General features: G+C 39.6%; 1 protein-coding gene across 1 annotated transcript in view; it reads left to right on the top strand.

Annotated features, from left to right (window-relative positions):
* The window catches only part of LOC119489187 (acid-sensing ion channel 1-like), a 63,493-nt gene extending 43,690 nt beyond the window's left edge, over positions 1 to 19,803 (top strand). The window contains exons 5-12 of the mRNA XM_037771352.1: positions 11,096 to 11,246; positions 12,080 to 12,207; positions 13,461 to 13,611; positions 13,701 to 13,757; positions 13,914 to 14,067; positions 14,809 to 14,900; positions 14,991 to 15,070; positions 16,299 to 19,803. Of these exons, the coding sequence (XP_037627280.1) occupies positions 11,096 to 11,246; positions 12,080 to 12,207; positions 13,461 to 13,611; positions 13,701 to 13,757; positions 13,914 to 14,067; positions 14,809 to 14,900; positions 14,991 to 15,070; positions 16,299 to 16,421 (936 nt within the window). The 3' untranslated portion in view covers positions 16,422 to 19,803. The remainder of the gene's footprint in view (positions 1 to 11,095; positions 11,247 to 12,079; positions 12,208 to 13,460; positions 13,612 to 13,700; positions 13,758 to 13,913; positions 14,068 to 14,808; positions 14,901 to 14,990; positions 15,071 to 16,298) is intronic.
* The last annotated feature ends 887 nt before the right edge of the window (positions 19,804 to 20,690 follow it).

The following is a 20,690-nucleotide window of genomic DNA, read 5'->3' on the forward strand; positions in this document are numbered from 1 at the left end:
ATTTTGAATTTTATGAACGATTTTCTAGAATAAAATTAGCTGGGGGAGGTGCATATAACAGCTGTTTGCGGCTTGTCTCTCTCTCTCTCTCTCTCTCTTGTTGACCGTGCCTTCGCTTCCCTGTCGCTTCCCTTCTGTCTTTGGATTGCCGACCATTTTCACACCACCCTCACCCACCACTTAGCTTCATTCCAGATAGCCATGTGGTTGTGAAAATATCTGTGTATTGGATAGTCAGATGAGATGAAGATGAAAACTTAAAAGAGCCTTCTGTGTTTGTCCTCTTGACTTGCTTTCCTCACGTCTGTTTCTCTTTTTGTGCACTGATTCGTTTAAGCTGAACAGCCAATCAGAGTGATTTCTTTCACCGATGGGCTCCTCCGCCGATTCAACCCGCTGAATCAGCTAGAAAACTTCCAACATGGGCAGACAAAGGCCGACGGTGCGGGACACACCACAAAAACTAGCCGACCGACGCTCACTGACGGCCCCAAACTATCTGACGGCCGACCGTCGGCTTGGTGCGTCAGGGTCTTTAAACAGACGAGGGTCAATGAGCAAAAATAACAAACATAATTTTACGATCAGTCGACTATAGGCAAGACTCGACCAATCAGATTCGACTATGTAAATTCTTAGTCAGGGACACCTCTAGCATTCATACTACATTTTGTACATATTTTTCTTGCACAACCTAAACATTGCACTTGACACATGAGAATTTAATCCTAGTTAACCCTGCTGTCTGCCACTTAAAGTGCCCTCAGCTGTAGTAAGGCCCGACTGGGCCCGGGGCTGTTTATCCTTCGATGTTTACTCAGCTGTGTAACAAGAGGGCGGTGCACACTGGAGTTATAGGGCAGCTACTGTAGCTGCTGCTGTGATGGCCTCGCTGCCTGCCTGCTGAGCGTGGGTTCTTCTGCATACGACTGGCACAAGCAGGCAGGCAGGAGATTTGTAGGCGACGGTGACGACTGGGACATGCAGAGGAGGTTGGCACAAGGGACGGAGAGAGAGGAAAGGGAGGGGGTGATGAAGCTGAGATTAATGTTACATGTCACAATTTGCAAGCAGTGCAAGTACTTTTAAACTGCCATAGAGCTATTTTATTTAATGTAATTAAATCGTAAAAAATGTACTGTATAACTGCACCACATTACTGGCAGATAGTGAATGTCTTCGTCCTCCAAAGCAGCCATTTACCATCCCACTCTACTTTTGGTCACTTCGGAGCGAATACGAGGGAGGCTGCTAACTGCAAGAGACTCTATAGCAAATTGAACAGCTCTAAATGAATGTGAACCGACAATTCTAAGACATTTATGTTGCTCATCCAAATTCACAAGACCATTTCCATTATTCACCAAGAGGCTCCTGCACTGCAGGAATTTGAAAGTATCATTTCTCAGTAGTTATTTGAAGTTGCTTTTGAACAAAAATGTCCCTCCCTCTTCTTTTCGGTGAATAGTCGGTGGGAGGAATCACGGGGAACCTTCCCTCAGGGCGTCATTTCTTCTCGGTGTGTGGTGCTACTGCAAGTCCATCCACCATAGAGACCAGGGATTGCATTAAAGCAACAATTAGTTGTCCTCAGAGACAGATAGTGGCCCCGCAGGCTCTGCTGCCTGTTGTTTTGTTGTGAATCTCCTCTGTTTTGCTCAGAAAGGGTCTCTCTTTAATTCTCTGCAGATTTGGATCCCAGAGTGCCTCATCCATCTAAATGAAATGAAATATTGGTGCCAATTTATAGTATTCTTAGATCATTTCCATTACTGATTAATCTGCCTATTATTTTCTGGATTTATTCATGAATCATTTGGGCTATAAAATGCCAAAAGTAGTGAGAAATGCTCTTTGAAGTTTCCCAGAGCCAAAGGTGTCGTCTTCAAACCGTCTAAAACCCAAAGATGTTGAATTTACTTTCATGGAAGAATAAGAAAATAAGCAAATATTCACGTTTTAGAGGCTGGAACTGGAGGATTTTTGCCATTTTTGCTTAGATATCCAGTATATGATTGAAAAATAGTTTCTGATGACTGACTAACTGATTTATCGACTAGTTGTTTCAGCTCTAAATTGGTTAAAAGTTGTAACTAATGACTTTGTTAATAAATCATTAAGATTTTACATGAAAAACATATCATTTTATAAATCCGAATACATTGTTATAGATTAAACCAGTGATTCCCAATTTCTTTCTTATGATCCTTTACAGAAAAGCAGTGTCTAGTTTGGGGCTCCTTGTCACGTTTCAAAGGAAATGTCTGTAAAAATGTGATATATACAGTACCTGTAATAATATATCAGTCGCAGGGGCCATTTTTCTGTGTAATGACTGCTTTTGCTTTTGATATTTAAAGTACATTTTGCCATAAAGACTTCTGTACTTAAGTAGGATTTTGAATGCAGGACTTTTACTTGTAATGGGCGCATTTCGCCTGTCCACCACAGGATAGCGTGTCAGTGACACGTTTTGCCTTGCCGAGGCGTGAATATTACACTCGTGTATGCAGTACTGGCAGGGGGGCGACAAAACACATAGGTTTAGAAAACAAAAACCCTTACTTAGGTTTAGGATAAATGTCCTGATTGTTAACATTAAAATAAGTACGTAACCTAAGTAAAATACATACGGAAACAACATCACTACGGAAAACACGTGACTAACGTAACTTACGCAACAAAACTCCAGTCTCGAACACCGGTCTCCCCTCCCGCCTGCCATTAGCGGTCTTTCTCCCCTTTTATTCTACATCATTACATTGCAGTTAATACAGACTACATGACTACATAAAGTGACACGCCTAAAGCAAGAACGGCGTTCTTATTGCACACTTTTGCCTTGTGCATTATCTGGTCATTTGCATTCCTTTTCATGCAACCAGGCTGGGTTATGCATCCATACAGACTATAAACAACGTCTTCACCTCTTCTCTCACCTGCCAGATGTTGTGGTCTTATATTATAACGCCTGCCTGATTTAACCCATATCTCAAATTCACTCTGTCAGGTTGAGATAGTGCTAAGGTCAGCACAGTCCAGATTTTTAGATGGAGGCAGTTCTCTGAGGCATATATAACTTAAGTGAATACACACTTCCATTTTTCTTCATATGATATGCTCCCCGCTCTCCTCCAGTCTCCTGAGGTGGCCCTTCTCCGGCGTTATGATGCTATCGTCTCTGAAGGTGATAGGTACTGAGAGCCCGGACGGTGTCTGAGAATAGGATGAGCGAGGAGGAGGACTGTCTCTACTGGCCTGTGAAATATTCATCAAATGAAGCAAGGGCGGGTGGGGAAGTGCGGCAGGAGATGGAGAGGGGTCCACAGGGGAAAGAACATCATAGTCCAGGAGACACAAGGGAGGGAAGAGTGATGCAGACTAGGGAGGAAGGAAATGTAGGAGGGTTAGAAATATTTCTATTGTGTGGGAGCTGGTGGTTGAAATCCCAAATATGATAGATAAAAATTCCCCTCACAACAGTGGGGGAGGTTTTTATGATATTTCATCTGTAAAGTAGCAGGTAAAGTAAGACAGAGACTGATGATGGTCTCCTAGAAATATTGAATTCTGACATTTAAACTGATTTCAAACTCATTTTCCTCGAGCACTGGAAAGGTTTAGCTTACAGCTCGTGTCCTCTGTTTTCTCCTCTGTTGTCAATAACGTCAGGAGGACCGGCCGTCCGAACCGATTAGGCGATCATTACACGGTTCTGCCCTGCAGCCTGCACCACCCCAAGGTGTCATCCCCCAGTCAATGTTCTGGACATGACGGTCTTGATTTGCATGATCAATTAACACTCATTATTCTGACTTTGACCTCCAGAAAAAAATACAATGGTTCAAGCACTTTACAGTTCTGCAGAATACTGGTCAAATATTCAAAGTATAAATTGGCTGTGTGGACAAATCCTGATATTGCTAACTCCCAAGAAATACACTATTCACTCCTGTTTTACTAAAAATTACACTGCCGAGCTGTTTTAGGAGATTTTTCTGCTTTTTTAGTCAGCCAGCAGCTCTTCAGTAGGGGTGGGAATCACCAGAGGACCCACAATACAATATTATCACGATACTTAAGTCACGATACGATCTTATTGCAATTTTAGTATTACTATAATATATATTGTGATTTATTACCTTTTTTAAATGGCAAATTATGCAGTTTGTCAACATCTGTTTTATCTAATAAGTTACAGTTTTCACTTTGTTCATCGTAGAGTTTTCATTTACATATCTTGAGGTCAGAGGTCAAGGGAACCCTTTGAAAATGGCCATGCCATTTTTTCCTCGTCAAAATTTCGGAGCATTATTTAACATTCTTCCCGACAAGCTGACATGGTATCAATTGATTCCTTAGGTTTCATATATTACCGGTATCTTCACTCTAGCTTTAAAACTGAGCCCGTTACAACCTCAAAAAGACAGTATAGTCAGATTTTGGTGATCCTCTGACATTTCCCCTGGCACCACCATGAGGTTGACATTTGTGATTTTGAGTTAAATGCCTCAACAAATAGACGGAAAGTTTAGGGATCAGGAAGGTTATTATTACAATCCATCCTGAGGGGAACATGAATGTCTGTACCAAATTTGACGGCAATCTATCCAATAGTTATTGAGACATTTAAATAAAAAACAAAAATGTCAAACTCACGGTGGCTCCAGAGGAAAAGTCAGGGGATCACCAAAGTCACTGAGCTTCATCCACTGGGGGCCATGAATGTCTGTACAAAATTGCATGACAATCTATCCAGTAGTTGAGATATTTCAGTCTGGGCCAAAGTTGTGGACCGACCTTTCTGAGCGTTTTGAAACTACCGGCAGATACTCATGCAGCTGTTATCTCTGTAATGTTTTGTCAGAGCAGGAGGGCCTTTGGTCTTCTCCCTCTAATTAAGAGAAAGTTTCTGTATGAAGCTTTTTAGTTATCCATACTCCCAGAGGAGCCCTGTGGTTCGCTTCTACCTACTCTATTTAGCCTCTGGTCTTGACTACTTTATTTTGACAATCAGTGACTCAGGGTCTGATTCCATGTTCAGAGCATCATTATTACACACACACAAACACACACACATACAAACTCCACTGTGCCTCTGGCTTTCAATCCCCTATAGTTTATGTTCGCTTTGGAGAGGCGCTTTGTTCCACCAAGATTGTTTATTAGCGTGGCGAGTCAGCTATTCATTCAGAACCAAACCGCGGCAGGGGGTGGGGGGGATTTGCCTCTGATGCTTTTATACCTGAATTCTTTTTACTTTTGTGCTGCAAACATTAGTGATCGGACTCCCAGATCACCCATCGCAAAGAGTGTAAACCGTAATCAGTCACCAGTTCACGTTGGCTTTATTGACTTGTAGCTTTGCTGATTTCCTTTGGTTTTAACACACATCTGAATAATCGTGCAGTCAGCAGGGTTGCCAACTCTTTTCCAATGAAAGTAGCTAGCACTAGCTCCAGAAGCCGCTAAAAGTCGCCAGATGACGTCATGCGCTCATTTGCATATTGGTGACGTCACCCCACATAATTTGCATAAAGCTTAGTGGTTGTGTCAGCTGACTGCCTGCCTGTGCACGGTTCAAGAGGAGAGGAGAGACCCCAGCCGTGATGTGATGACTCTGAGCACCACGCATGGGAATGAATGACAATATGATATATTTCTCACTTTTTCCCTGATGTGGATAAATCAATAAATTTGTCGCTAAGAGGGTCTGAAAAGTCGCTAAATGATCTAGCAACAAAGTCGCCAAGTTGGCAACACTGGCGGTCAGTTGTTGACTGAAACTATTGGATGGATTGCTTGGAAATTTTATACATTCATGTTTCTTCTAGCGCCATCATGAGGTTGGCTTATTCTATCGGATGGATTGCCATGAAATTTGGTACAGATATTCAAAAATGGGAATATGGTACATGTTAGCTTAGGAGGAGGAGGATAAAAGTTCAAGTCAATAAATTAGACGTCAACCACATTCTTTGGAGATGTAAACAAATATTTTGTTAGTGGAAATCCAAACACACACCTCCAACCATGATTTTGCTCTAGTGAGGTTTTAAATGATGGGTGGGGTTAGCTCGTCACCGAAAAAATCACATTTGATCTTAAAAATATTTTTAGATTTTAAAGGACCAGTATGTAGGATTTAGTGGCATCCAGCCTTAAGGTTTCAAATTGCAACCAACTTAATACCCCTCCGCTCACCCCTCCCTTTCCATGCGTGTCCGGGAACTACGGTGGCTTTCAGGTAACGTAAAAATGCAAAAGCCCTCTATCTAAAGCCAGTGTTTGGTTTGTCCATTCTGGGCTACAGTAGAAACGTGGCGGAGTAACGTGGCGGACTCCGTGAAGAGAACTCGCTCTCTATGTAGATATGAAGGGCTCATTCTGAGCTAACGAAAACACAACCATTCTTAGTTTCATGTGATTATACACTAATGAAGACATAGTAATGATTATTATATTCCATTTCTGCCAATAAATCCCCATAAGTCCTACACACTGGACCTTTAAAGAAAAAGAGCGTTTGATATAAAAATACAAAAAAAATGACACGTTTATAATAATAGTATTTTTTGCCATCATCAGGTCAAAATTTGAATTTGCCCAATATTTAAGTTTATGATCGGGCGCCTGGGTTAGCTCAGTTGGTAGAGCGGGCGTCCATGTATTAAGGCTTGGTCCTGACCGCGGCGGCCAAGGTTCGAATCCGGCCTGTGGCCCTTTCCGCATCCACTCTCTCTCTCCCCCCTTTCAAGACTCTATCCACTGTCCTGTCATAAAAATGGAAAATGCCCCCAAAAAAATAACTTTAAAAAAAAAAAAAAAGTTTATGATCAAATACTGCTAACATAAGATGTTGACCATGGTAAAAAGTATAGCTGTTAAACATCAGCATATTAGCGTTGTGATTGTTATGTTAGAATGCTGATGTTAATCTTTTCTAAATACAGCCTCTCAGAGCTGCTGGCATTGCCGTATACACTCTTGGTCTTATTAATATTAATCCCTTTATATACTTCCATAAAGTTTATTCATGTGTGAAGGCACCCAGTACAGTTTTTCCAGGTCAACTGAAATCCTGGTCGGATTAAGAGTCCTAAATTACCCAAGCTGCACAATAAGATGCAACAAATGTGGATGTATTTTAGTGCCGGTCACTGTGGGCTGCTGCCTGCTCGCTGTTGCATTTAAATAGCATTTTCCCAGTGATAGCTGTTTAAGCATACAACATAATAACAGTGAAAGTGTTGGCACTTAACGGAGACGGCTTTAAAATCTTTGGAAAATGGGGAATAAAACAGCAGAGCACTAATGGATTGAATTTGCCCTGCTGAGACATCTTTTAGCAGCTCACAGATTGCAAAGACTTCGCTAAATGGATGGGAAAGTGCACAGATTTGTGTTTTAGAGACTTTTTCAAAACCTGATGTGGCTCTAAAAACAGATATGTATAACTATGTGCATAATGATTAATTACAGCAGAGCTCTGTTGAGTGCTTTTCTATACACGGGAAATTGTGTGTGAGTGACAGCTTTATTGATCACAGAGCTCTGACGATTATAGTCTGTGTAAACTGCAGTCAGCAAGTAAAAAAGATTGATTTTTTGAAGTACCTTAATTACGGTAAAATAGTGTTAAAAGTGTACACATGTCACAATTAACAAGCAAATTAAACTGTCACTTTTCAAAATCAGAATTTCTCTTTGTCACGTACGTATCTTCCTATATGTTCCATATGCTGCAGAAAACCTTTTTCATACGTGCACAATAATTTATTCATTCCTCCTAACAAGCAGAACAAGCAGCTGCAGTATGCATGCCGTGCATTATACATGTTTGATGACTTCATTCTTACCACCTCTGTCACATCAACTATTCAACGAGAGGCAGAGAACAAGTGCTACACGACGTCAGCTCACTTCAGTGTATCGATCCAGATGCTGCTGAACATCATGCTCCCGTCACACACATGGATTTTACATTTATGTAAAGATTGATTTATTTATGAAGTACAGTCAGTGCAGCCGCTGTATGATTTGACACATTTATGCGGAGAAAGGGCAGAGCCTCTCTGACAGCCGGGTTACTTCTAACAGATGTTTAACGAGCCGGCCGGGTTCACAGATCAATACGTGTGAATGAATGTGCAGTGGAGGCCAACCTGCAGCAGGTTGATGAAAGAAGATAAGATAAGAAAAGAAAGAATGGATAGTTTAAAAGAGGCTGTGTTTACTGGATGGTTGTTAGTCATGTTATCTGCTTAGCTCCAGGGATGGCAATGTCGGTCTGTTGGTCGGTCGGTCCACCACTTTGGTCCAGACTGAAATATCTCAACAACTTTAAAATGGATTGCCATGACATTTTGTACAGACATCCATGGCCCCCAGAGGATGAATCCTAATGACTTTGGTGATCCTAACTGACTTTTCATTTTGCGGCAGCATCAGGTCACCATTTGAATTTATCTATGACCAAATAGCCTCAGCTATATTTTGCATTTAGTGTGATTTAGCAAATGTTAGCATGCTAAACTAAGATGGTGAACTTGCCAAACATTATGCATTCCATTTACCTTGGAAATCAGAAGTAGGAGCTGGGAATAACGTCACACACGAGTTGACTGCGTATATTACTGTAGCTTTTCTTTTTACTATTGATGCGCGGAGCAACCATCTTTGATTTTTAGGTCAGCGTTGATGAGGTTTGTCCGACTTTCCGAGTCGGAAATCCGAATTCAGGGGGCATTCAAGTTGAAATTTCCAACTGGGAACTCGGAAATTCTGACTTCTCAGTTCAAATGGAAAGCAACATTACAGCTAAATATCAGCATGTTAGCATTGTGAGGATGTTTAACCACTGTGCCTAAAGGGTTATGCTCAAACAGAATTTGTTCATACAAAATAAAAAGTGTGGAAAGTTTTTCAGAGCGGTCGCACTTCAAGGCGGAGTGAAAAGCTGGTAAATAGTGCTTTACCAGCGCACATTTTCAGACAGTCTCTCTTAGAGGAAATTTGTAGTCAGTGTTTCCAGATCAGATTGACCGTTTCCAGCCCAATCACAACTTAAAACCTGCCCAATTCAATAAAAAACAGCTCAAATCATAACCTTGTCAGAAACTTGTGCAAAACCATGAAATCATTACACGCGCAATAGAAAACACAACATAAGCATGCAAAGCTTCTTATCTGCATCAAATAACCAAATATAAAATGTTAGATAAACAGGTTATCGCAACAAGAGTGCAGTCAGGCAACCAAATACACAAATGCCCATGTCATTATCAATGATGTTGACGTCCAATATCCCTAACAACAATTGAATACAACTCATGTCAATCAAATATTTCTCAAATCCCATCCATCCAGCCATCGACTATCTGTAACCGCTTATCCTATTCAGGGTTGTGGAGCCGATCCCAGCTGACATTGGGTGAAGGCGGGGTACATACACCCTGGACAGGTTGCCAGACTATCACAGGGCTGACGGATAGAGACAAACAACCATTCACGCTCACATTCACACCTACGGGCAATTTAGAGTCAACCATTAACCTAACCTGCATGTCTTTGGACTGTGGGAATAAACCGGAGTACCCGGAGAAAAATTATTTCTCAGATTGAATGAGTCAATAATATGAGTGAGTGGACACAACGAAGTTTACTGAATTTTGTAAGCGTTTTTGACCATAAAATTACAGTTTGTTTGGTAATATTGTTTCAAAATATTTGCAAAACCCCAGCAAATGTTGACAGAAGCATTTGGAGGGGTTTCTCCATTTTTACACCAAATTTCATCTATCAGCCGAAGGCTATAATTCCCAGCCCAACTTAATCAAAAGTAGCCCAATTGGGCGGAAACCATCCCAATCTGTCAACCCTCTTCGTAGTGTTGCACTCGGTTGTTCACGTGAAAAATGACAGAAAAAAGAGATCCTGAGAGAGAAGTTCAAACCCTTTCCTACCTCCACACAGCTGGCCAATCACAGTGTGAAGTGTGTGTGAATGTTGGGTCGTTGGCTTTGGAAAGTTACAGAAAATGGTCGGACACAGATCCCCCTGATTCTGACAGAATCTACAGAGATGCGACCATAGCTGTAGACACGTGTTAAATCCTAAGTCTTGTTATAGGTGTGTAAGTGAGTGTAAATGTGTGCACCCATATTGTTTGTGGCTCGCCGTGCATTTAATTTACCTTTCTTTATGGCGCTGATTGTTTTTTCCCCACTCAGATCGATGTCTTGCTTCTACAACCAGCTGTGTCTCACGGACTTTACACGATATATGGCCAAAATGTTTAAATTGCCCTTGGCAGGCCCCAAACTCTCTCTCAACGATTACTTGGTTGGTTTGTTCTTTCTAATCATAGATATGTCATTCTGTGCCATAACGCTGAACAATAGCCAGCTCCGAGCGTCAGCAGCTAAACTCCCCCTTTCTCTCTCCCTCCCTCTCCCTCTCTTTCTGTCTCTTTCACTTTACGTCCCTGCTCTCCGTTGCTCCCTGCTCTCCCACTCTCTCCCTGCTTGGGTTATGTGACTCATATGACACTAAACGCTCTAATGCAAGATTAACTCTTCGCCAAAGAAATCTCAGTATTCATCCGTCTATTTACTATCGTGCACTCATGGCTGTTTGAACATGTCATGTGGGCTTTTGCTGATATCTCACACAGCTTTCAATCTAACAATCTTAGCTTTTCTTTCAAAATTAAGGCTGCATTCGTACTGGCTGGAATGCTTGGTCTCCATGGTAACTTCAGGACCATTATAAAGTGCCATAAAGAGCATGCGAGGGAATGTCTGCCAGTCTCCATCACCTCACTGGGTTGATTGTGTAACTCACAAACCTCACAGAAAGACTTCCTTTTTCCCTCTTTCCTCTCTTTAATTCTCTTCCACTCATCTCTCACCTCTTTCTCTTCCTGTCACACATCCTTCTTTTCTCTCTTACTACCTCTGTCGTATACACACATGTTCATACACACATATCAGAAATAGAGTTGAACACTGACCCCCAGTGGAAAAGCATTGGTAAGAAACCTTTTGCAGTTTTGCAGAGCTAATAAAAAAAATCTCTCTCATGTGTCTCTCAGGTCTTCACTCGCTACGGGAAGTGTTACACCTTTAACGCCGGCGGTGATGGACGCACTCCCCTCATTACCACTAAGGGAGGTATGGGTAATGGACTCGAGCTCATGCTGGACATTCAGCAGGATGAATACCTGCCGATCTGGGGAGAAACAGGTGAGGAAGGGGGAAGGCATCATTCACTTCATTCAGTGGCTGGCAGATATGGCAACGTGTCACAGTGTGTGTGGGCAGGTGTTGATACCTCAGAGAGTGAAACTCAGCAGTGGTGGTGGCAATATTCACATCCTTTACTAGTGTGAAAGTAGCAATACCACACTGTGAAAATACTCCACTACAAGTAAAAGATCGTATTATCAGCAAAATGTACTTTTACTTATCTAAAGTAAAAGTAGTAATTTTGCAGTTGTCAGTGTTTTACTATTATATATGATGTTTTTGGATTAATATTACTGTTGTATTAATGTGTATGTTGCATTTTACTGCTTTAGATGTTTAAGGTTGTGCTAATTTTAACTCCTGTATATACTGTTGGGTAGTTTAATCTACAGCGATGCATCATATTCTATAAGATCATTATATGTTTGTAGCGTCACTGCTTTTCATGAGCTCAGAAAAACAGCCATTTTTAGCTCAGTGACTTATTGAGAATTTTCTCAACCCATAAAGGAACATTTTAAACCTGCAATTCATCAGAAACAATCAAATTAAAAATCAACAAATCTGGAGATACATTGTTTCCACTGGACAGGAAGGGTATGAAATATAGTAATCTGAAAAGTAACTAAAGCTGTCAGACAAATGCAGTGGAGTAAAAAGTACAATATTTGCCTCTGAGATGTAGTATAAATTTGCATAAAATTAAAAAACTTCACTTGAGCAAATGTACTTAGTGAGACAAAACTCTGCTGAGTGTCTGTATTCATTAGTGAAACACATTTTCAACGTGATGTTTCACTTTGATTCAACATTCTTTTATCTTCCTGCAGATGAGACTTCATTTGAAGCTGGGGTCAAAGTTCAGATCCACAGTCAGGACGAGCCGTCCTTCATCGACCAGCTCGGGTTTGGAGTGGCACCCGGGTTTCAGACGTTTGTTTCCTGCCAGGAACAGAGGGTACACACTGTCGATCATCTTTATAAACATGTGGCATTTGGGTTTGCCCAACCTGGGGTTTGTCTAAAACCTGAATGATCATCTGCTTGTGTTTCTTGCCATGTTGGTCTTCTTTTTAGCAATATCGCTTTGTTTCTAGATCTCAGGAATTAACTTGGTGAATACAATTTTACTATTACTGAGAGGAGGAATAAATAGCCAAAAGTATAAAAATGAGCGATGTCATGATAAACCAGCATTTTCGTTTAAAGTCATTTTAAATCACTTGTCAATTTATACAGAAATACAATAAAACTAAATTTGATGCATGAATGCATCTTGATGAATGCAGCACAAAGTGATTTACAATGTAGCAACAAAAACGGGAGAAAATGAGTGTTTCTATTATAAAAGATTGAAAACAGACAGCTGCTAGTTATAGGCAATATTGAAAAGATGCATTTTGAGTTGTCGTTTAAAACTGTCCACTGAGTCAGCAAGTCTAACGTTTAAAGGCGGTGTTCCATATTATTGGGGGGTAGTAGCTAAAAGTAGCATACCTAGAGGTTTTTGTGGCGACCTTGGGAACAGTTAGAGTTTGTGGAGGATCTAAGAGTTTGTGGAGGATCATAAAACATTAGGCATTCTGTGAAATAAGAGGGGGCGAGCCCATATAGTGCCTTAAAAACCAGTAGAATGATTTTAAAACCAGTTCCAAGAGATACAAGGAGCCAGTGTAGATTGTGTAAAACAGGAGTTATATGATCTCTCATATTAGTTTTTCTTAAAACCCTGGCAGCTGCATTCTGAATGGTCTGTAGTTTTGCAATGGCTGCTTTTAGTAGGCCAGTATATACTGCATTACAGTCAAGGCAACTGGAGACAAAAGCACGAACAAGCTGTTCTGAATCTTTCTGCCTCAATAGAGGTTTCACCTTTGCTAAAAATGATAAAACGCTGTTTTTGTCAATTAATTAAAATGTGCCTTAGAATTGAGGTCAGAATCTAAAATGACACCGAGGTTTCTTAATTGTGGTTGTTTAGCTGATTTATTCTTGTATTTGCATGATTTATTCTTCTGGAATTGGCAGCATCCTTTTTTTTAATTCATGGATGTTTGTCCTTTATTTGCTTTAATTTACTTTTAAATAAAAGTATGTGTTGTATATATAGTACTGTATATATATTTATTTTTCTTCTTAAAAAGTGTCAGTAATACTATTTATAAGTGTGGAAACGGCTTGTGTATAGTAAGTGATGTGTGTTTGTTGCAGCTGATATATCTCCCTCCTCCCTGGGGAGACTGTAAGGTGACGGCGATGGATTCAGACTTCTTCGACAGCTACAGCATCACAGCCTGTCGCATCGACTGTGAAACGCGCTACCTGGTGGACAACTGCAACTGTCGCATGGTGCACATGCCTGGTAGGAAACCACTTACTTATTATGTGTTGTATCAGAGTTAAATTAATGAGAAATGACTGTACTGTGAGTGTGTGTTGCTTTGGCTGCAGGCGATGCTCCCTACTGCACCCCCGAGCTGTACAAAGAATGTGCTGACCCAGCTCTCGGTAAGGAAAAGGCTTCGTCCACGTCTGGTCTGAGTCTTTAAGCAACAGATAAAAAACACGCACGCACATGCACACATCATCCAATGATATCTTAAAGTCATAGCCGCATTGATCTGTTCAAAAGGTCAAACCGAGCTCTGGTTTTCTTCTCTGCAGACTTCCTGGTGGAGAGAGACAATGATTTCTGTGTGTGCGAGACGCCATGCAACATGACCAGATACAGCAAAGAGCTGTCCTTCGTCAAGATCCCCAGCAAGGCCTCTGCTAAATATCTGGCAAAGAAGTACAACAAATCTGAGCAGTATATTAAGTAAGAATCAACCGTTTGCATTTTTGTAAAACGCAAACAAACCCTCTTAAGTATTTCTTTTTTATATACATGAATATATTTTATTGCAAGAGTGCACAAATTTCCATTTGCTTACATTGCATTATTTCTGCAATTCAAGATATTTCTTGCTTTAAAGGAAAAAAAAAGAACCATATATAAAAGAAAAAAATGAAAAAGAAAAAAATGGCACATAATTATATATTTAATTCATAAACATATTTGATAGAAAAACACAAAACAAAAAAGGAACATACTAATAATGTGTAAATGTATTACCAAAAAATAAAACTAAATTAATTATGATAATAATAATAATAATAATAATAATAATAATAATAATAATAATACTTTCATTAAATTAATCCAAGCAAAAATGTGTCAATTAAAGTCCCTCTATTTAGCATTTATAAGCAGTATATGAATATTTAATACATGATTTTACTAGAAGCATAGGCATATGCAAAGATAATTTGTCAACAATTATAACATATTTTATTATATTGTCAGTCATTATCTGTTTCTATGCTAGCCTCCACTTATGGGTGCCCACATGAGGTGTATAGTTAATGACAAATACATTAATAAACATGTATATCTGCTTACAACTACTTTATAGTGTGTTATAAACCATATTAAATGCTTATTAGTGCTGAATAGAGTGATTCAAGTGTTTCCTGAAATAGAATACTAATGTCTTGACTTGCTCGCTTTTCTTTTCAGAGAGAATATTCTGGTGTTGGACATCTTTTTTGAGGCTCTCAACTATGAAACTATTGAACAGAAGAAAGCGTATGAAGTGGCTGGACTTTTAGGTACATTGGTCCATTATATACTGTCGACGGATTATCTTTTGTCTTTATGGTAGATGATGTTTTTCATCAGCTTTCATCTGATTATTCCAGGTGATATCGGTGGTCAGATGGGACTTTTTATCGGGGCAAGCATACTCACCATTCTGGAGATATTTGATTACCTTTATGAGGTGAGACTAATATCCTGCTGCATGTAAGTATATACCTAATACAAAGTTAAAGCTACTGGACCATTGAGGACACTGAGGTCATGTAGTCCTCTGGGAATGGGGGTGTTTTAACAACCATAAGGGATGTAAAAATGTACACATGGTTGTATTTTATAGGCAGATTCCACTAGTTGTTGTTTTTTTTGGCGTGGATATGTGAGGCAGGAGTTGCTTTGTGAGTGCTCTGATTAGAGGGCGTTTCATGGCGTAGATAAGGCCCAACCGGTCAGCTCTATGTCAGTATTGGCCTTGCAAGGTTCAGGGCTGATTTAAAACAGTAAATGGCGTGTTGAGAATTATTAACCAATGAAATGCTGATTTTCATAAATTTGGTAAGAAATGTCAACATTAACACCAGCATTGATGGGTTTCATCACAGTTCAGTCATATCAAAACACACGTTAAAGTATGCAGTACCCAGTGGGCAACCAGGTGTGAAAAGTGAAGCCACTGTTGAAGTGCCTTAAACCTGCATTCTTTCTAATAGCCAGCAGGGGGAGACTCCTCTGGTTGCAAAAAGAAGTCTGATTGTATAGAAGTCTATGAGAAAATGACCCTACTTCTCACTTGATTTATTACCTCAGTAAACATTGTAAACATGAGTTTATGGTCTCAATCGCTAGTTTCAAGTCTTCTTCAATACAACATGATGTTCATTTAGTAAATGATGGTCCCATTTAGAGTCAAATAGACCATAAAGCAGGGTATGGTTTAGGGCGTGGCTACCTAGTGATTGACAGGTCGCTACCACGGTGTTGTCCGGTCTGGGAGTTATCCACGTTTTCGTCTTACATCTTTAACCCTTTCTCAGTGTGTTTTCAATTCATGAAAGTAAATTTTTACATTTTTGGTCGTCTAAAAAATGTCTTATTCAGAGTTCGGTTGTACTTAGCTTAAACCAAGATGGCGATGGCCAAAATGCCGAACTCAAGGCTTCAAAACGACAGTCCACAAACCAATGGGTGACGTCACGGTGACTACGTCCACTTCTTATATACAGTCTATGGCAGTACCTCTTTAATTGAATAAAATATGAAAAATCATTAGATAATTAGAAACATTTCAAATTGCGTTGTGGTTACCTCAGTATTTCTATCAGAAACAATGCTGTCCCTCTTTTCCTAAAATCCTTGTTGAGCCACAAATGGCAGTTTGTCGTGGTGACCTGCTCTGTTTTTAACCCTCTCAGGTGATAAAGTACAAGTTGTGTCGCTGCTCTGATAAGAAGCACAAGCACAACAACAACAACAACGACCAGGGAACGGTCCTGAGCTTAGACGACGTCAAGTGTCACGTCAGTAACTTTCACTAGGCTTCTGCAGACGCGAGGAGGGAGCCGCTGCACTCTCCCGTCTCTGAGCGGTTTCATGGACTTTGTTCGTTGCAGTTTTCCAGACTGCAGGAGCAAACGGAGCGAAAGTGTCTTAACTGTGCCTGGTTAAGGTTTGTGAGGTAAATACAGCATGTGGCTGAAGAGAGGAGAAGCCACACAGACAGCAGGACAGCAGAAACCAGAGATCAAACATGTTGTGATGAATTCAAAAATGTCAGAATAACTGCATGGTCATCTGTAAACAGCTTCTCAAGACATAGTAACAGATACAGTAAATGGGGGCATGAACTGAGCTGAGGTTCATCTGTGTTCAGTAAATCAGCATTAGAAATCCCAGCTGTGTGGTGGTGTTTGTCATCTGATGTGACAGGTTTGTTTTCATTTCATTATTATTTTAGTTTTATATTGAGGTATTTGCATGTCAGTGCTGCACATTCTTTACTTTTGTCTTTGAGGTTTGCTTTCACTCTTTTGTTCTTGACTTTTCCCCCCTTTCTTTCCACCAACTTTCCATTTTTATATTCATGGCATCAAACCTCATCTTATGACCGACGTCTTCCCTCGTTAAAAACCTGAGCATTTTGCCAATATACTGTACTACCTCATCTTGCAGGGTGAGAGCGCCCTTAAGAATTTACAAGCCAAGCAAATTAATAATGAAAAAGGTCATTTCCATTTTTGGAAATGAGTAGAACAGGTTGAAAAAAATATATCTGGCCTTAAAGCGAGCCCATGTAACATTTGCTGAGCAGCAGTCAAAGGTCTTTTTATAACAGAAGACATTTTGGAGCGTCACAGTAGGAAAATCAAAGGTGTAAATAATGAAATTAATGATGAATTCTATTAAGCTGCTTCAGTTGCAGGGTCTTTGTGTTGTGTATGTCGGCTCGCTGTCACACTGTCATGCCATTATTAATAGTGTTAATAATAACACCTGTGTTCTTCCTGCTATGACTAGTCAAAAGGTCTGCTGTCAAAAAGGCCACAATTACGGGACCATTACAGGATAATAGTAAATGTTAGTATGTAGTGTAGTGCAGCAGTATCTTGCTCAAGTTTGCTCACATTAGCCACCATAAGCTACTGGTCACACCAGACCACGTAAGGCTAGTAGCAGCAAAATCCCTGACTGTTCTGAACTGAATTGACAATAGTTCAACTTTTGGGAAATAAGCATAATTGCTTTCTGGCAGAGAGTTAGATGAGAAGAGTGGAAACAGCTAGCCTGGCTGCGTCAAATGACAACAAAATCTGCCTTTAACCCTAACCCGTAAAACCATAACGTGTCATTTTTACTCTTTGAAATTGTTCCCTTCGGACAGAGCCAGGCTAGCTGTTTCCCCCTGTTTCCAGTCATTATGCTAAGCTAAGCTAACTGGCTGCTGGCTGTAGACATTCTCCACTCTCTCTCTCCACTAGAGAACAAAAGCACGTTTTTACCCCAAATGCTGAACTTTTGCTTTAAAGCTGCAGTTGGCAACTTTGAGCAAATATGATAAAAAGTTATTTTTTATAAAACTGTCAGTATATCCTGACAGTAGTGCATGAGACAGATAATCTGTGAAAAAATCAGGTTCCTCTGTATCCTCTAGTGCTCATTTGCATTGCGAAGGAAAACAACCAATCAGAGCTGAGGAGTCTCTACATCAGCTGTCAATCACTGCTCACGAATCTTGTGAACTCCGATGAAACTGTCAAACTAGGCAGCGCCGATCAAATATGAATCAATGTTCTGTTACTGTAATGCCTATTTCTCACCTCAAATGTTTTCAGAAACATATTTTAACGTGCTCTTTAGCTGTAAAGTGAGAGTTTATGACCCGGCCGCCATATTAAAAACAGTTGAGCCAAAACCAAGCACCGCCCAACGGCTGCTCAACTCTGATTGGTTGTTTTCCTTTGCATGCAATGAAATCTTGCAAATGCCATTATGAGCACAGGATCACACGTAGGAACAGATTTTTTTTTTTCACAGATTATCAGTTTCATGCACTACTGTCAGGATATAGTGACAGTTTTGTAAAAATATTTTTTTCTCATATTTGCTCAAAGTTACCTACTGCAGCTTTAAAACACTTTTAGTATTTTGAAGAACAAACAGTTAAATGAGCTAAAACAAGTATTTTAACATGAAAAAGAGATGGATGGATACACAGCCACAAAACTAAATGTACACATACAGGTATATACAACCAGGTGCTACATACTGTATGATTTGCCTTCAAATTCCCTTTCAATGACAATCACTGTATACAGAGAAATTAAAAACATAAACTTGTATTTCCTGGCGAGAGTACAAAACAGATATTGATTTAAGGGAGTGTCTTACATTTTCACATGTAGATGCTGTTCATCACATTTAAGGAAATTTACCTTCGGTAGGTTCTAACATGGCAAGATCAAATTAATGAGTATAAATATGTTGAATGTGTTTTGCCATCTTCTAGGGCTCTAAACTGCATGTAGCACTGTACAGTAGGCATCTCTAAACGTGGTCCATTGATGAACAAGTTAATCTGCAGTTCATCATCTGTCTGTGTGTTTGGTTGAATATCGTGAGCATGTATTTATGTGTGCGCGTGTGAGTGTGTTACTAATGTTGCCCCGACATCTGCAGCAAAATCAGAAGCTGATAATGGAAAAATTCAAACTGCTGCCCTCATATCCCAAAACACTGTATCTGTTATCAGTTAGGAAACATGTCGGCTCTGGCGGTGCATGTTTAATACTGTCTCTATTCTGACTCTGTTTACAAAAATCAAACAATATTCTGTTGGCGTTAATCTACTTGCACTCATTCCCATTGAGCTCAATGTTATTCTTAACAGGAAATGGGAATTGTATAGCGTGTAGCTGTGTAGTGTTATTATCAAGCACAATCATTCCATCAACTGCAACGTAATGTAAATATTGGATAATAATCTCATTGTATTAGCATAGTCTGATCTGAGTAATGCTGTACTTGTTGTATTTATTTAATATAAAATATTGTGTGTCTCTTTTTCTGTACATGATTGTAGGTTTATTTATGAAAAGTATATTTATCAAATATTAAAGTACGACGCTATTTCTATTCTTTTTGTTTGTATTGCTACAGTCACAGCTGCTTCTAATGTATCATCAGTAAATTAAAAATGAACATCTGGATTGTTGTTTTCCAGCATCCACTGCATGAGGTCATGCATCTCAATACAAGCCATGCTTTCAGGTTTTATTTTTTGCCTCCATTTTTAATTTTCCATTTTTTTTTTAGATACGAAAGGATGATTATTTTAGTCTGGTGATGTATAAATAAATAATGGAGCAGTTGTTATATTAAATTACATTAATTAAACGCTAACTTTATGTTACTTTTATTCACTTCAAGGTGTCCTGTGTCATCATTTATACTAGAAATTAAAGCTAGGAATATCTTTCTTTTCAGTGGATATAAGTTTCTGTATAGATTTTCTGTACGTTTAAAAAAAAAAAAATCAATTTCCATGATATTTTGGACAGACATTCATGGTTCCCAGATGATGTACCTTAATTACTTTGGTGATCCTCTGACTTTGAGTAAAATGTCAAATGTCTCAACAACTTTTGGAAGGATTGGAAATTTTGTTCACACATTCATGTTCCCCTCAGGATGAATTGTAATAACATTGATGATCCCTTTACTTTTTATGAAGAGCCATCATTGGGGATCAAAATATCAATTTGTCTAATATAAATAACTTGCAAATGTCAGCAAGCTAACACACTAGGATGGTGAACATTGTAAACATTATACCTGCTAAACTGTTTGGCAGGTATAATGTTTAATTTTAATGGTGACGTTAGCATTTAGCTTCAAAACACTGCCGTGAGATGGCTCAGTGACTTTATTAGAGTGCATTGCTTCATTAATTATCCAGAGGTCACTGATGTAATCTTCAACAAGGCAAATGAAGGTTGAACCACAAATAAAAGCTCATTTGACTTTATGATCCTAATGTTTATGGTGGGGATATAATCATGAAAACTCCCATAAAATATTTTCCATAAGCTGGATTTTGCTCATATAGAAACCAGACTGCTGAATCTGGAGTTTTGTTCCTTCCTACTTTTCTGTTAGTCCCAACTCTTATACAACAAGTTCCCCTTTTGTGTGAGTCCTCCAGACCAAAAATAATTTCTCACACAGTGAACTTTCTGTGATCGCTCTTGTGACTCTCAATGTGCTGGCTGTATTCTGCACATTGACAACTCAGCACAAGCTGTGTCCTG

The sequence above is a fragment of the Sebastes umbrosus genome, chromosome 6, assembly GCF_015220745.1.
Source record: "Sebastes umbrosus isolate fSebUmb1 chromosome 6, fSebUmb1.pri, whole genome shotgun sequence".
Taxonomy (NCBI): domain Eukaryota; kingdom Metazoa; phylum Chordata; class Actinopteri; order Perciformes; family Sebastidae; genus Sebastes; species Sebastes umbrosus.